The following is an 18001-nucleotide window of genomic DNA, read 5'->3' as shown; positions in this document are numbered from 1 at the left end:
ACCCACACACTGGACAAAAACCCACACACTGGACAAAAACCCACACACTGGACAAACACCCACACACTGGACAAACACCCACACACTGGACAAAAACCCACACACTGGACAAAAACTCACACACTGGACAAAAACCCACACACTGGACAAACACCCACACACTGGACAAAAACCCACACACTGGACAAAAACCCACATACTGGACAAACACCCACACACTGGACAAAAACCCACACACTGGACAAACACCCACACACTGGACAAAAACCCACACACTGGACAAACACCCACACACTGGACAAAAACCCACATACTGGACAAACACCCACACACTGGACAAACACCCACACACTGGACAAACACCCACACACTGGACAAAAACCCACACACTGGACAAAAACCCACATACTGGACAAACACCCACACACTGGACAAACACCCACACACTGGACAAAAACCCACACACTGGACAAACACCCACACACTGGACAAAAACCCACATACTGGACAAACACCCACACACTGGACAAACACCCACACACTGGACAAAAACCCACACACTGGACAAACACCCACACACTGGACAAAAACCCACATACTGGACAAACACCCACACACTGGACAAACACCCACACACTGGACAAACACCCACACACTGGACAAACACCCACACACTGGACAAACACCCACACACTGGACAAAACTGGAAACCATATTTGCAGTAGCTTCATGACATTTGATCAACAAGAGTATATTTTCAGGATACAGTATGTTTAAACGACGGTGTGTGTGTAGTCAGATAGGGTGCGCGCCCCCATCATCAGGTGACCTCCCTAGCTTCCCAGACAGCCATCAGACAGCAGTGATGACAGGAGGAATTAGCAGAGTAACACAACCCAGAAAAAAACCTCCCTCCCATCCCAACCTCCCTGTCCCTGGCCAGCCAGACCTAGTCTACCTCAAGCGAGCGAGAGATCTTACTTGAAAGAAGCCCGGGGGCATGGGTCCACCAGGCATGCCATCGTTGGGGGGCATGTTACCCATCACCGGACTAGGGGCAGCAGCTGCACTCTGCAAAACACAAAGTAAACACACACACACACTTAGTACTCTGAAACAAACATGCACACACAAGTCATTCACACTCACTACTCAGAACAACACATATCTTATACATTATACTACACACAAAGGCAATGAAATAAATATGTCCCTTCACCACAATAGAGTCTGATGTAGCCTAGTCTCCACTGCTCGGGGTTGTATTCCACATGAGGAAAGACGTGGATTGTTTTGGGTTGTTTTGGCGTTTTCAAACAGAAGAAATGGGTGGAGTGTAAGGCATAACATTATCTGCAACCTGACCGTCTGGCTCAGATTGCTTCTTCTTCGCTGCATTCAGACCATATTAAAAAGACAAGCATCTGTCTCTCTTTATGAATTTGTAAGCATTTATGCTGAGTAGAAATACAAAATAAATGAAATATATGTTGTGTGTGCTTTTGTTTGTGTTTGGCTAGCTCTGGTGAAATCTCTCCTAAGCAGTTAAATGGGGGTTGAGCCCCCTCCCCCAAGGTATGTAAGGCAGTGGCTGAGTCTGTTGTATGTTTCCCAGGCTGTCTATTCACCAGGCAGCACCCAGTGAAGGGGATTACACAGCTGCCCAGAGCCCTCTCCTCCCCTCTCACCCCATGTAACCAGACCCCCCAGCCATCACAGTGCAAACAGCCCCTCCATCCCTAACCCGCTCGGCCCAGACACTCACTAACGGGCCCTGGGGCCACAAGGCAGGCCGTGTGTGTGTGCAACACACACACACACACACACTAAGCGGATAAAAAAAGCTTGATGTGATTGTAAGATAATGGTAGTGAGAAGGTATTTTCATTACATATAGTTGAACCAGTTGCCAGGGAACAGAGGCTATGTAGTTACTGCTTTATTCAGTAGACAAAGAAAATATAGTGACTGCATAAGTGGTAGATTATAAATGTCTTCAAATAGCTTCAAACCTGCCCTATCTGGGCGAGGACCAACTGCTGACCATTTAGTTACCTCTCAACGACTTCTAGTGCATACTATGTATGGGAGGCAGCAGTGTGAATGCTTGGTCATGGAGAGGGGGAGAGGGGATAAAAGAGAGGAGAGAGGGGGAGAGGAAAGAGTGTGACTAAGGGAGGGATGTGAAGATAGGAGTGAGGGGAGAGAAAAGAAGAGTGGGAGAGGAGAGAGAGGAGAGTGAGGGGGAGAACAGAATGAATGGAGAGAGGGCAGAGGGGAGGGGAGTGAGTGATGAGAGGTGGTTAACTGGGTTTGTCAGCATGTACAGTATTTAGTCAATGGCAGCTGTTTGTCCAGTACAGTGGAGCCGCCATGTTGGCTGATTGAAAATGGAACCCAAGGCCACACTACTACCATCATGTTACAGTTTTTTACGATTGCTTACACACTAAAATTGAACTTTTCCCACAAATAGAAAAACCTTACACTAAAGGAGCAAAACACAAGGCTAGATTTGCACAACTGTTAGCACATTGTCAGCTTCACACTATTTGCAAAACATTACACACAGTGATTTGCAAAACACTAAACACACTTGTATACATCAGACACAGAAGTATATCATGATGTCACTTCCTTGCAATTCCAAAGCACTGACTGTCAAATTACCACACCTATGAGCCAATCTGTTAAACACAGCCATCAGGTGCACAAACACATGATTGCTCAATTGTAGACACACCAATCAGGTTTAAGCACTATAAAAATGCAGCAGGTAGGTTCACCTGCCTTCAACCAAAATGGAAGGAGTCAGAAGAAGAGTGAGGGTGAGAGGAGGAGTACACAGAGGAGGAGGAGGAAGAGGCAGAGGCCGAGCCAGAGGCCGAGGAAGACCTGAAGCAGGAGGAGAACGTGCACAAAGAAGAAGAGGACCAAACTTAGCAAATGACATTCGTGCAACACTAGTGGACCATGTTGTGAACCACGGATTGATGCTGAGGGAGGCTGGACTGAGGGTTCAGCCAAATCTTAGCAGATATACAGTGGCATCTGTCATAAGGACTTTTTGACAGAAAAACAGGTAAAGGAAGATCTGTCCACAGTTACAGTAATCAGCTGCTTATTGTCTGCACCATATCAGCACTTGTGATACCCCTTCCTGTGACATTGTACAGTAAGCTACATGTATTATTCTCTACATAGGTTTGAGGGTTGGGAACGACAAGGAGGAAGGGGGCCCATATTCACGCAAGAACAGGAGATAATAAACATGGTTTTGGCCAATAATGCTATCAGGCTCAGAGAACTACAAGCCAACATTATCGGTGACCATGCCATTTTCAATAATGCTATCAGGCTCAGAGAACTACAAGCCAACATTATCGGTGACCATGCCATTTTCAATAATGCTATCAGGCTCAGAGAATTACAAGCCAACATTATCGGTGACCATGCCATTTTCAATAATGCTATCAGGCTCAGAGAACTACAAGCCAACATTATCGGTGACCATGCCATTTTCAATAATGCTATCAGGCTCAGAGAACTACAAGCCAACATTATCGGTGACCATGCCATTTTCAATAATGCTATCAGGCTCAGAGAATTACAAGCCAACATTATCGGTGACCATGCCATTTTCAATAATGCTATCAGGCTCAGAGTATTACAAGCCAACATTATCGGTGACCATGCCATTTTCAATAATGCTATCAGGATCAGAGTATTACAAGCCAACATTATCGGTGACCATGCCATTTTCAATAATGCTATCAGGCTCAGAGAATTACAAGCCAACATTATCGGTGACCATGCCATTTTCAATAATGCTATCAGGCTCAGAGTATTACAAGCCAACATTATCGGTGACCATGCCATTTTCAATAATGCTATAAGGCTCAGAGAATTACAAGCCAACATTATCGGTGACCATGCCATTTTCAATAATGCTATCAGGCTCAGAGAATTACAAGCCAACATTATCGGTGACCATGCCATTTTCAATAATGCTATCAGGCTCAGAGAATTACAAGCCAACATTATCGGTGACCATGCCATTTTCAATAATGCTATCAGGCTCAGAGTATTACAAGCCAACATTATCGGTGACCATGCCATTTTCAATAATGCTATCAGGCTCAGAGAATTACAAGCCAACATTATCGGTGACAATGCCATTTTCAATAATGCTATCAGGCTCAGAGTATTACAAGCCAACATTATCGGTGACCATGCCATTTTCAATAATGCTATCAGGCTCAGAGAATTACAAGCCAACATTATCGGTGACCATGCCATTTTCAATAATGCTATCAGGCTCAGAGTATTACAAGCCAACATTATCGGTGACCATGCCATTTTCAATAATGCTATCAGGCTCAGAGAATTACAAGCCAACATTATCGGTGACCATGCCATTTTCAATAATGCTATCAGGCTCAGAGTATTACAAGCCAACATTATCGGTGACCATGCCATTTTCAATAATGCTATCAGGCTCAGAGAATTACAAGCCAACATTATCGGTGACAATGCCATTTTCAATAATGCTATCAGGCTCAGAGTATTACAAGCCAACATTATCGGTGACCATGCCATTTTCAATAATGCTATCAGGCTCAGAGAATTACAAGCCAACATTATCGGTGACCATGCCATTTTCAATAATGCTATCAGGCTCAGAGAATTACAAGCCAACATTATCGGTGACCATGCCATTTTCAATAATGCTATCAGGCTCAGAGTATTACAAGCCAACATTATCGGTGACCATGCCATTTTCAATAATGCTATCAGGCTCAGAGAATTACAAGCCAACATTATCGGTGACAATGCCATTTTCAATAATGCTATCAGGCTCAGAGTATTACAAGCCAACATTATCGGTGACCATGCCATTTTCAATAATGCTATCAGGCTCAGAGAATTACAAGCCAACATTATCGGTGACCATGCCATTTTCAATAATGCTATCAGGCTCAGAGTATTACAAGCCAACATTATCGGTGACCATGCCATTTTCAATAATGCTATCAGGCTCAGAGAATTACAAGCCAACATTATCGGTGACAATGCCATTTTCAATAATGCTATCAGGCTCAGAGTATTACAAGTCAACATTATCGGTGACCATGCCATTTTCAATAATGCTATCAGGCTCAGAGAATTACAAGCCAACATTATCGGTGACCATGCCATTTTCAATAATGCTATCAGGCTCAGAGAATTACAAGCCAACATTATCGGTGACCATGCCATTTTCAATAATGCTATCAGGCTCAGAGTATTACAAGCCAACATTATCGGTGACCATGCCATTTTCAATAATGCTATCAGGCTCAGAGAATTACAAGCCAACATTATCGGTGACAATGCCATTTTCAATAATGCTATCAGGCTCAGAGTATTACAAGCCAACATTATCGGTGACCGTGCCATTTTCAATAATGTCCATCATGCTCAGAGAACTACAAGCCAACATTATCAGTGACCATGCCATTTTCAATAATGCTATCAGGCTCAGAGAATTACAAGCCAACATTATCGGTGACCATGCCATTTTCAATAATGCTATCAGGCTCAGAGAACTACAAGCCAACATTATCGGTGACCATGCCATTTTCAATAATGCTATCAGGCTCAGAGAATTACAAGCCAACATTATCGGTGACCATGCCATTTTCAATAATGCTATCAGGCTCAGAGAACTACAAGCCAACATTATCGGTGACCATGCCATTTTCAATAATGTCCATCAGGAGCAGAGAATTACAAGCCAACATTATCGGTGACCATGCCATTTTCAATAATGCTATCAGGCTCAGAGAATTACAAGCCAACATTATCGGTGACCGTGCCATTTTCAATAATGCTATCAGGCTCAGAGTATTACAAGTCAACATTATCGGTGACCATGCCATTTTCAATAATGCTATCAGGCTCAGAGAATTACAAGCCAACATTATCGGTGACCATGCCATTTTCAATAATGTCCATCAGGCTCAGAGAACTACAAGCCAACATTATCGGTGACCATGCCATTTTCAATAATGCTATCAGGCTCAGAGAATTACAAGCCAACATTATCGGTGACCATGTCATTTTCAATAATGCTATCAGGCTCAGAGAATTACAAGCCAACATTATCGGTGACCGTGCCATTTTCAATAATGCTATCAGGCTCAGAGAATTACAAGCCAACATTATCGGTGACCGTGCCATTTTCAATAATGTCCATCAGGCTCAGAGAACTACAAGCCAACATTATCGGTGACCATGCCATTTTCAATAATGCTATCAGGCTCAGAGAATTACAAGCCAACATTATCGGTGACCGTGCCATTTTCAATAATGTCCATCAGGCTCAGAGAACTACAAGCCAACATTATCGGTGACCATGCCATTTTCAATAATGCTATCAGGCTCAGAGAATTACAAGCCAACATTATCGGTGACCATGCCATTTTCAATAATGCTATCAGGCTCAGAGAACTACAAGCCAACATTATCGGTGACCATGCCATTTTCAATAATGTCCATCAGGCTCAGAGAACTACAAGCCAACATTATCGGTGACCATGCCATTTTCAATAATGCTATCAGGCTCAGAGAATTACAAGCCAACATTATCGGTGACCATGCCATTTTCAATAATGCTATCAGGCTCAGAGAATTACAAGCCAACATTATCGGTGACCGTGCCATTTTCAATAATGTCCATCAGGCTCAGAGAACTACAAGCCAACATTATCGGTGACCATGCCATTTTCAATAATGCTATCAGGCTCAGAGAATTACAAGCCAACATTATCGGTGACCGTGCCATTTTCAATAATGTCCATCAGGCTCAGAGAACTACAAGCCAACATTATCGGTGACCATGCCATTTTCAATAATGCTATCAGGCTCAGAGAATTACAAGCCAACATTATCGGTGACCATGCCATTTTCAATAATGCTATCAGGCTCAGAGAACTACAAGCCAACATTATCGGTGACCATGCCATTTTCAATAATGCTATCAGGCTCAGAGAATTACAAGCCAACATTATCGGTGACCGTGCCATTTTCAATAATGTCCATCAGGCTCAGAGAACTACAAGCCAACATTATCGGTGACCATGCCATTTTCAATAATGCTATCAGGCTCAGAGAACTACAAGCCAACATTATCGGTGACCATGCCATTTTCAATAATGCTATCAGGCTCAGAGAATTACAAGCCAACATTATCGGTGACCATGCCATTCTCAATAATGCTATCAGGCTCAGAGAATTACAAGCCAACATTATCGGTGACCATGCCATTCTCAATAATGCTATCAGGCTCAGAGAATTACAAGCCAACATTATCGGTGACCATGCCATTTTCAATAATGCTATCAGGCTCAGAGAACTACAAGCCAACATTATCGGTGACCATGCCATTTTCAATAATGCTATCAGGCTCAGAGAACTACAAGCCAACATTATCGGTGACCATGCCATTCTCAATAATGCTATCAGGCTCAGAGAATTACAAGCCAACATTATCGGTGACCATGCCATTTTCAATAATGCTATCAGGCTCAGAGAATTACAAGCCAACATTATCGGTGACCATGCCATTTTCAATAATGTCCATCAGGTCTCTGTCAACACGGACACGCATCCTGAAAAGACATCAGGTTCAAATGAAACAACTTTATCGAGTGGAATTCAGAGAGGGTCAAACGGCTGAGGCATGAGTATGTGGAGGTTTGTATTGTTCACTTTAGTACTGTGATGTTGCATACTGCACACATGACTTCTTTACATTGACTGTATACTAGACTTATCCTGAACTACACAATCTGGTCTTTCACTGTATTTCAGGGAGTTTTGCAGATGGATGCTGAATCCAGCATGAATTCATATATATTGATGAGGCAGGGTTCAGCCTCACAAAAGCAAGAAGGAGAGGCAGAAATATCATTGGCCACAGGGCTATAATCAATGTCCCAGGGCAACGTGGGGGTAACATCACCCTTTGCACTGCCATTTCACAGCAGGGGGTTGTCCTCCGTCATGCCAAAATGGTCTCTTACAACACACCTCGCATTTTTGGACCGATTGCACCACATCAGCACAGCAGGTAATGAAATGCACCAGATGCAATACACGGTCATCTGGGACAATGTGTCATTCCACCGCTCTGCTTTGGTCCAGAACTGGTTTCAACACCATCCACAGTGGACAGTACTAGACCTTCCACCATACTCTGTTTCTAAACCCTATCGAAGAGTTGTTCTCTGCATGGCGGTGGAAGGTTTACGATCTCCAGCCCCAGGCTCAGGTACCCCTCATTCAGGCCAGGAAGGTTTACGATCTCCAGCCCCAGGCCCAGGTACCACTCATTCAGGCCAGGAAGGTTTACGATCTCCAGCCCCAGGCTCAGGTACCCCTCATTCAGGCCAGGAAGGTTTACGATCTCCAGGCTCAGGTACCCCTCATTCAGGCCAGGAAGGTTTACGATCTCCAGGCCCAGGTACCACTCATTCAGGCCAGGAAGGTTTACGATCTCCAGCCCCAGGCTCAGGTACCCCTCATTCAGGCCAGGAGGGTTTACGATCTCCAGCCCCGGGCTCAGGTACCCCTCATTCAGGCCAGGAAGGTTTACGATCTCCAGCCCCAGGCTCAGGTACCCCTCATTCAGGCCAGGAAGGTTTACGATCTCCAGCCCCAGGCTCAGGTACCCCTCATTCAGGCCAGGAAGGTTTACGATCTCCAGCCCCAGGCTCAGGTACCCCTCATTCAGGCCAGGAAGGTTTACGATCTCCAGCCCCGGGCTCAGGTACCCCTCATTCAGGCCAGGAAGGTTTACGATCTCCAGCCCCAGGCTCAGGTACCCCTCATTCAGGTCAGGAAGGTTTACGATCTCCAGCCCCGGGCTCAGGTACCCCTCATTCAGGCCAGGAAGGTTTACGATCTCCAGCCCCAGGCTCAGGTACCCCTCATTCAGGTCAGGAAGGTTTACGATCTCCAGCCCCGGGCTCAGGTACCCCTCATTCAGGCCAGGAAGATTTATGATCTCCAGCCCCAGCCCCAGGTACCCCTCATTCAGGCCAGGAAGGTTTACGATCTCCAGCCCCAGGCTCAGGTACCCCTCATTCAGGCCAGGAAGGTTTACGATCTCCAGCCCCAGGCTCAGGTACCCCTCATTCAGGCCAGGAAGGTTTACGATCTCCAGGCTCAGGTACCCCTCATTCAGGCCAGGAAGGTTTATGATCTCCAGCCCCAGGCTCAGGTACCCCTCATTCAGGCCATGGAGGTTTACGATCTCCAGCCCCAGGCTCAGGTACCCCTCATTCAGGCCAGGAAGGTTTACGATCTCCAGCCCCGGGCTCAGGTACCCTCATTCAGGCCAGGAAGGTTTACGATCTCCAGCCCCAGGCTCAGGTACCCCTCATTCAGGCCAGGAAGGTTTACGATCTCCAGCCCCAGGCTCAGGTACCCCTCATTCAGGCCAGGAAGGTTTACGATCTCCAGCCCCAGGCTCAGGTACCCCTCATTCAGGCCAGGAAGGTTTACGATCTCCAGCCCCAGGCTCAGGTACCCCTCATTCAGGCCAGGAAGGTTTACGATCTCCAGCCCTGGGCTCAGGTACCCCTCATTCAGGCCAGGAAGGTTTACGATCTCCAGCCCCAGGCTCAGGTACCCCTCATTCAGGTCAGGAAGGTTTACGATCTCCAGCCCCGGGCTCAGGTACCCCTCATTCAGGCCAGGAAGGTTTATGATCTCCAGCCCCAGCCCCAGGTACCCCTCATTCAGGCCAGGAAGGTTTACGATCTCCAGCCCCAGGCTCAGGTACCCCTCATTCAGGCCAGGAAGGTTTACGATCTCCAGCCCCAGGCTCAGGTACCCTCATTCAAGCCAGGAAGGTTTACGATCTCCAGCCCCAGGCTCAGGTACCCCTCATTCAGGCCATGGAGGTTTACGATCTCCAGCCCCAGGCTCAGGTACCCCTCATTCAGGCCAGGAAGGTTTACGATCTCCAGCCCCGGGCTCAGGTACCCTCATTCAGGCCAGGAAGGTTTACGATCTCCAGCCCCAGGCTCAGGTACCCCTCATTCAGGCCAGGAAGGTTTACGATCTCCAGCCCCAGGCTCAGGTACCCCTCATTCAGGCCAGGAAGGTTTACGATCTCCAGCCCCAGGCTCAGGTACCCCTCATTCAGGCCAGGAAGGTTTACGATCTCCAGCCCCAGGCTCAGGTACCCCTCATTCAGGCCAGGAAGGTTTACGATCTCCAGCCCTGGGCTCAGGTACCCCTCATTCAGGCCAGGAAGGTTTACGATCTCCAGCCCCAGGCTCAGGTACCCCTCATTCAGGTCAGGAAGGTTTACGATCTCCAGCCCCGGGCTCAGGTACCCCTCATTCAGGCCAGGAAGGTTTATGATCTCCAGCCCCAGCCCCAGGTACCCCTCATTCAGGCCAGGAAGGTTTACGATCTCCAGCCCCAGGCTCAGGTACCCCTCATTCAGGCCAGGAAGGTTTACGATCTCCAGCCCCAGGCTCAGGTACCCCTCATTCAAGCCAGGAAGGTTTACGATCTCCAGCCCCAGGCTCAGGTACCCCTCATTCAGGCCATGGAGGTTTACGATCTCCAGCCCCAGCCCCAGGTACCCCTCATTCAGGCCAGGAAGGTTTACGATCTCCAGCCCCAGGCTCAGGTACCCCTCATTCAGGCCAGGAAGGTTTACGATCTCCAGCCCCAGGCTCAGGTACCCCTCATTCAGGCCAGGAAGGTTTACGATCTCCAGGCTCAGGTACCCCTCATTCAGGCCAGGAAGGTTTATGATCTCCAGCCCCAGGCTCAGGTACCCTCATTCAGGCCATGGAGGTTTACGATCTCCAGCCCCAGGCTCAGGTACCCCTCATTCAGGCCAGGAAGGTTTACGATCTCCAGCCCTGGGCTCAGGTACCCCTCATTCAGGCCAGGAAGGTTTACGATCTCCAGCCCCAGGCTCAGGTACCCCTCATTCAGGCCAGGAAGGTTTACGATCTCCAGCCCCAGGCTCAGGTACCCCTCATTCAGGCCAGGAAGGTTTACGATCTCCAGCCCCAGGCTCAGGTACCCCTCATTCAGGCCAGGAAGGTTTACGATCTCCAGCCCCAGGCTCAGGTACCCCTCATTCAGGCCAGGAAGGTTTATGATCTCCAGCCCCAGCCCCAGGTACCCCTCATTCAGGCCAGGAAGGTTTACGATCTCCAGCCCCAGGCTCAGGTACCCCTCATTCAGGCCAGGAAGGTTTACGATCTCCAGCCCCAGGCTCAGGTACCCCTCATTCAGGCCAGGAAGGTTTACGATCTCCAGCCCCAGGCTCAGGTACCCCTCATTCAGGCCATGGAGGTTTACGATCTCCAGGCTCAGGTACCCCTCATTCAGGCCAGGAAGGTTTATGATCTCCAGCCCCAGGCTCAGGTACCCCTCATTCAGGCCATGGAGGTTTACGATCTCCAGCCCCAGGCTCAGGTACCCCTCATTCAGGCCAGGAAGGTTTACGATCTCCAGCCCCGGGCTCAGGTACCCCTCATTCAGGCCAGGAAGGTTTACGATCTCCAGCCCCAGGCTCAGGTACCCCTCATTCAGGCCAGGAAGGTTTACGATCTCCAGCCCCAGGCTCAGGTACCCCTCATTCAGGCCAGGAAGGTTTACGATCTCCAGCCCCAGGCTCAGGTACCCCTCATTCAGGCCAGGAAGGTTTACGATCTCCAGCCCCAGCCCCAGGTACCCCTCATTCAGGTCAGGAAGGTTTACGATCTCCAGCCCCGGGCTCAGGTACCCCTCATTCAGGCCAGGAAGGTTTACGATCTCCAGCCCCAGCCCCAGGTACCCCTCATTCAGGCCAGGAAGGTTTACGATCTCCAGCCCCAGCCCCAGGTACCCCTCATTCAGGCCAGGAAGGTTTACGATCTCCAGCCCCAGCCCCAGGTACCCCTCATTCAGGTCAGGAAGGTTTACGATCTCAAGCCCCAGGCTCAGGTACCCCTCATTCAGGTCAGGAAGGTTTACGATCTCCAGCCCCAGCCCCAGGTACCCCTCATTCAGGTCAGGAAGGTTTACGATCTCAAGCCCCAGGCCCAGGTACCCCTCATTCAGGCCAGGAAGGTTTACGATCTCCAGCCCCAGGCCCAGGTACCCCTCATTCAGGCCATGGACGACGCCTGTGACCAAGTCGACGCCGCAACTGTGCAAGGATGGATTCGACATTCAAGACGTTTCTTCCCGTGTTGTCTTGCTAATGACGATATTGCTTGTGATGTTGATGAAATTCTCTGGCCAGATCCAGCTAGGCGAAGAGATAATGTATAGTATGTTTAATGTTGTATTTTCTGTACAATATTGTCAGTTTTTTTCAGATTATTTTTTATGTTTGTTGTTGTTGTTATTTACTGTAATCGTACCCTGTACTGGATACAGTATTTTACGTTTGTCTGTTTGCTGAGCTAACAGTGTTATGCACACTACTGTAGTAGCATGAAAACTGGGACATGTTCTGTTGTGATTCTCCATGTTGACATGTTGACTGATTTGGGTATATGGAGAGAAATAAATGATGTTCTCCTCAGTCTGCAGCATTGGTCTTGTGTAGTGTTTGTATAGCTGCACTTTCTGTGTACTTAATTTACAGTACTCTAATCACTGACAATTAGACTTGCTAAAAGTGTTTTAGGTTAGCAACATCAGTGTGTAACTGGTTCAAAAAGATTGAAGTCATATGAAATGTGTGTGTTTTGTATGGTAACAAAAAATTATTTTTATGAAGTCGTGTATATTTTTGACAAAAGTGTTCCATTTTGCAAATGATCTGAAGTGTTGTGCTACTTTGTAGGGTTGTGCTAATTGTGTGTAGTGTTTTGACAAACCGGGCCCTGTTTTCAAAATTGTGCTTAAACAATTGAAAAAATTGAAAGCCATCAGAAACACACACAGCAGCCCTCAGCATGTTAAACATGCACGACTGAGCGAGGGCTGAGCCAGTGGAAGATCAATGGAGAGACAGACTGGACAAAAAAAACAGGTATAATGGAGGCACATGGGAATAAAGAATTTTCACTGGTGACCCCAAATAAACTACTGGTAGTTGTATGTCCAGTCAGTTGAGGATACTGTGGATAGAGGATATTCACACACACACAGAGGCAGAAAGTGGCGAGTCTGTCTGAGCAGAGAGAATTACAAGCGGGCTCATCTGCATAATCTGCAGTGTGATCAGAGGCATTCTGGGTAGCTGTGCTGACCGCAGGCGGCCAGTTGGTCAGTAGAAGCTGACATGGACTGGTCAGGGTAGGGAGGAGGAGAGAGGAAGAGGGGAGGGGATGAGGAGGAGAGGAGGGGTACATGTTTGTGAAGCACACAGCCAGTCAGCCAGCCAGCCAGCGATGTTCCACTGCACTCCCAGGTAAAGCAGCAAAAGGCCCGTTCTCCTTGTTGCCATGACAACACCAACCTCAGCTCTCTCTCTCCAGTGCCCATTAAAACCCTCAGGCCGTCAATCATCAGCCTGGCCAGGGAGCAAGAGAGAGCGAGAGCGAGAGAGAGAGCGAGCAAGAGAGAGCGAGAGAGAGCGCGATGTAGTTTAAAGGAGCCTGTGGCTTTTGATAGCTGGTCTGTTAGCCACCTCTATCTCCCCCTCTCTCAATCTCTCAAACACACAAACGGATACACAAAATCCCCACAGTATTGAACCCTTTACACACCATTGTCTCTGCTCCTTCTCTCTCCTGTATTTATGCAGCAGCAGCACTATGCCCTGCTCACGCTCCCATCCCTCCCTCCTAGCCATCAATAATAAAGTTTATGATGTTTTCTTCCAGTGGGTCTGTATATCTCCTAAGAAGGAACACACAACCAACCCAAACCCATTGATTGTTCTGTGAGCACTCTGAAGTAATTAGCTACTGCTTTTTTAATTATCAGTATCACTTGCTGCCTAGCTGGACATGAGACAGTGAGTGAGCGCTGCAATCTGCCCCATTGATCTGGACATCGGTTCCAGGGGGGTAATGGATCCAGTCTTATCTGCTCCGAGACAAGCAGGGCAACACTGATCACCTGCTGGCTGGCCACAACACACACAGACACAGACCGCCAGACTCCTGCAGACACACACACTGCTCTGCACATATCCAGGAGTGGATTTAGCCACTCGGCTAAGCCTACAATATCCACCAATGCTATGGCTTTTCTATTTCTGCTACTGGAAAAATATGAATATCAGAGCTGGAGCTGGAGATGGACAGCAGAGTGGAGTTAATTCATGGTAAGACGCTGAGGTTTATGGGGGATGGGAGGATTCAGAAAGAAATACATCTGGAGCAGATGAGCAGGTGGGAGAGGCTCCAGACAGGTTGGAATGAATTCATTTCGGAAAGATGGTGCTGCGTGTGTGTGTGTGTTTGTGTGTGTGTACACAGTCATACACTCAGCCAGTGGCGGGACTGTAGTAGTCAGTAGATCAGAGTGGAGCTGGCAGGCAGACTGCTTGGCCATGCATCTGCCTGGAACTGGGACTGGGGCTGGAAAGCCTCAGTCGATCTCCATGACAAACCACTGCATTCATGGCCACGCGACTGCTGCCTGTCATCACCGCCCCTCCCTCTCCTCCTCTCTCCTCCTGTCCTCAGACCCAGCTTGAACTGCTCCAATAACTCTGTCACTGAAGTCAGCTCTATAAAGATTAGCTGGAGAGGCTGGAATGCGTAATCAGAGCTGCTGGCTTACAGATGTGCCCTTTAATCAATTGGAGAGAGATCAGCGTGGTGCAGGAACCTGACTCCAAACATGACTACATGGGAAAGCCCTCCATGACAAGTGGAGAGAGGAGGCCGGCTCGGCACACCACTTGCTTTCCTCCCACTGATCCGGCAGCTATTGTGTCAATCAGGTAAATTAATTATCAGTAAACAAATCTTCCAGGGAGGGAAGAAGGAACCCCCTTGCCGCCCTGATCTACCACCCTGACCAAGCCAATCCTCAGACCCCTCCCAACCACACACACTTCTGCCTCGGCAGCATCCCACATCAGGGCCCCTGGAGCCTCTGACAGCCCTGTGAGATGTCAGCCCAGGAGGAGGCCTCTTGGCTGGGGGACTGTCTCCACTCAACACCCATCTTGCCCCAGACCCCTTGCTAAGGCTCCTGCTGCTTAGCAATCTCCCCATCACAGGCGCACGGATGCAGATATAATACCTGGCCGACACTTGTGCTGAGAGCAGACCAACACATACAATAACCATCAGTGTGTCAGCATACATCAGTGTCTGGCTAATGTCTGCGCGGTAGTGGAAGAGCCTAACTAGCAGTTAGTTATACAGTGGGGCAAAAAAGTATTTAGTCAGCCACCAGTTGTGCAAGTTCTCCCACTTAAAAAGATGAGAGAGGCCTGTAATTTTCATCATAGGTACACTTCAACTATGACAGATAAAATGAGAAGAAAAAAATCCAGAAAATCACATTGTGGGATTTTTAATTAATTTATTTGCAAATTATGGTGGAAAATAAGTATATTAATTTATTAATACCAGTCAAAAATTAGGCACTTCTTTAACTTCTTGACAGGGGGCAGTATTTTCATGTCTGGATTAAATGCATGCCCAAATTCAACTGCCTGCCTCTCATCCCCAGAAGATAAGATATGCATATTATTAGTAGATTTGATTAAAAAAACACTCTGAAGTTTCTAAAACTGTTTGAATCATGTCTGTGAGTATAACAGAACTTATTTAGCAGGCGAAACCGCGAGGACAAATCATTCAGATTTTGTTTTGTTTTGAAGTCACTCTTTTCAATGGGTTTTCATTGGGAATCCAGATTTCTAAGGGACCTTCTTGCAGTACCTCCCGCTTCCACTGGATGTCACCAGTCTTTAGAAATTGGTTGAGGTTTTTCCTTTGTGTAATGAAGAAGTAGCCCTGTTCAGAACGAGGGTCACTTGTAGTGTACTGTTAGATAGAGGAGCGTGACCAGAAAGCTAGCTACAGTTTGTTTTACTCCTGTATTGAACACAGATCATTCCGTCTTCAATTTTATCGATTTTTATGTTAAAAAAAGACCTAAAGTTTTATTACAAAAGTAGTTTGAAATGTTTTGGCAAAGTTTACAGGTAACCTTTGAGATATTTTGTAGTCACGTTGCGTAAGTTGGAACCAGTGTTTTTCTGGATCAAAAGCGCCAAAAATATTGATATTTTGGATATCTATCAACGGAATTAATCGAACAAAAATACCATTTGTGATGTTTATGGGACATATTGGAGTACCAACAAAAGAAGCTCGTCAAAGGTAAGGCATGAGTTACATTTTTATTTCTGCGTTTTGTGTCGCGCCTGCAGGGTTGAAATATGATTTTCTCTTTTTGTTTACATAGGTGCTATCCTCAGATAATAGCATCGTTTGCTTTCGCCGAAAAGCCTTTTTGAAATCGGACACGTTGGCTGGATTTACAACAAGTGTAGCTTTAATTTGCTGTCTTGCATGTGTGATTTAATGAAAGTTTGATTTTTATAGTAATTTATTAGAATTTGGCGCTCAGCATTTCCCCTGGCTTCTGGCCAGGTGGGACGCCAGTCCCACATATCCCAGAGAGGTTAAAGGTAACACTGTAAATACATTTGTTTATAATAATAAATAAAAAAAACACAATTATACAAATACCTGTTATTGAAATTACAAAGTAATTTGTTGAATATTAGGTTTCCACATTGTGTAAAAGCACTATTTTCCTATTGAGATACATTATATAGAAAATTGTATACTGTCTCTTTAAGAACACTGTGAGTGAGGACATGCAAGAGATCAGTGATTCATTTATTGCTATGATCATTGATCTACTGAAGAAGCTATCCATTTTCCTTTCTTTCTGTGTCCCCAAAATGTTCAATATAGCCGACCAGTAAAGTTACCAGGTTGTTAGCTAGCTAGCTAACAACCTAGCTAGCTAGCTAACAACCTAGCTAGCTAGCTAACAACCTAGCTAGCTAGCTAACAACTTAGCTAGCAACCAAAATGTTCACACTTTAGAGCCCTGCACACACATACATACACACACACACACACCCACCCCTCGTAGTGTGAAAGGTGAGCACCCCTCCTCTGCCTGTGACCTTTCCCTCCCTCATTAGGTCAGTGTCAGCCACTAGAGAAAGGTGCCATGATGGAGCTTAATTAAACAATTTAAATTAAATCAAATCCATTTTTATTTGTCACATGCTTCGTAAACAACAGGCGTAGACTAGTGAAATGCTTACTTATGGGCCCTTCCCAAAAATGCAGCTCCAGTCTAAACAAGGACAAGGCACCTCTCCTGACTGCCACTGGCCACACACACGGTTAATTGGGGAATAGGGTGGCTGGCGCTAGAGGACTCCACTGTATGTGTCATATACAGGAGCACAGAGTGTGACGTTGATCTCCGCCTCTCTAAATCCTTTACAACTGCTTTCACATACTGTAGGTGTCACCACTGCTCTGCTCTGACGGGGACCATATATACTATATTGACTGAGTCAGACAGACAGATCCTGGGGATTTCTCCAAATGCACTCTACAGTGCTCCGAGCACGGGAGAGTACAAATCAAAATATGTAATATGGAGCATGGAGGGCCCTTCTCAAATGCGTACTATGTTTGCATGCTTCAAAATATGTACATCGATGTAAGCTTCAACGGAAAGTATGCATAGAAAACAATGACGTTCTTGAAAGTAATGTCAGATATTATTTGAGCTGAAGACAGAGTAAATACACTCCGACTTTGGAATGAATGTTGCCTATTCACATCTCATATGTTGCCTGAATATAATATTTTATATTGGCACGTTAATAAATACATGGCATGTTATTTTGGCATGTTCACCTGCCTACAATACCCACTGTGGTGTGCATAGATCGCAAGTCCATAGTACGTCAATAGGGCTAAATGGCTAGCTACTACTGTTCGTTAGCCAGATAACAATTCTTCATGGCTATCTACAGTGCCTT

General features: G+C 46.7%; 1 protein-coding gene across 2 annotated transcripts in view; it reads right to left on the bottom strand.

Moving 5' to 3' along the window:
• Positions 1 to 18001, bottom strand: part of LOC135556514 (single-stranded DNA-binding protein 3-like) — a 149368-nt gene that overhangs the window by 32942 nt on the left and 98425 nt on the right. For both annotated transcript variants that reach the window (XM_064989786.1, XM_064989787.1), the window contains exon 5: positions 982 to 1071. In XM_064989786.1, coding sequence (XP_064845858.1) covers positions 982 to 1071 — 90 coding nt within the window. The remainder of the gene's footprint in view (positions 1 to 981; positions 1072 to 18001) is intronic.

The sequence above is a fragment of the Oncorhynchus masou genome, chromosome 15 (genome assembly GCF_036934945.1).
Source record: "Oncorhynchus masou masou isolate Uvic2021 chromosome 15, UVic_Omas_1.1, whole genome shotgun sequence".
Taxonomy (NCBI): Eukaryota; Metazoa; Chordata; class Actinopteri; order Salmoniformes; family Salmonidae; genus Oncorhynchus; species Oncorhynchus masou.
This window is presented reverse-complemented; position numbering and strand designations above follow the sequence as displayed.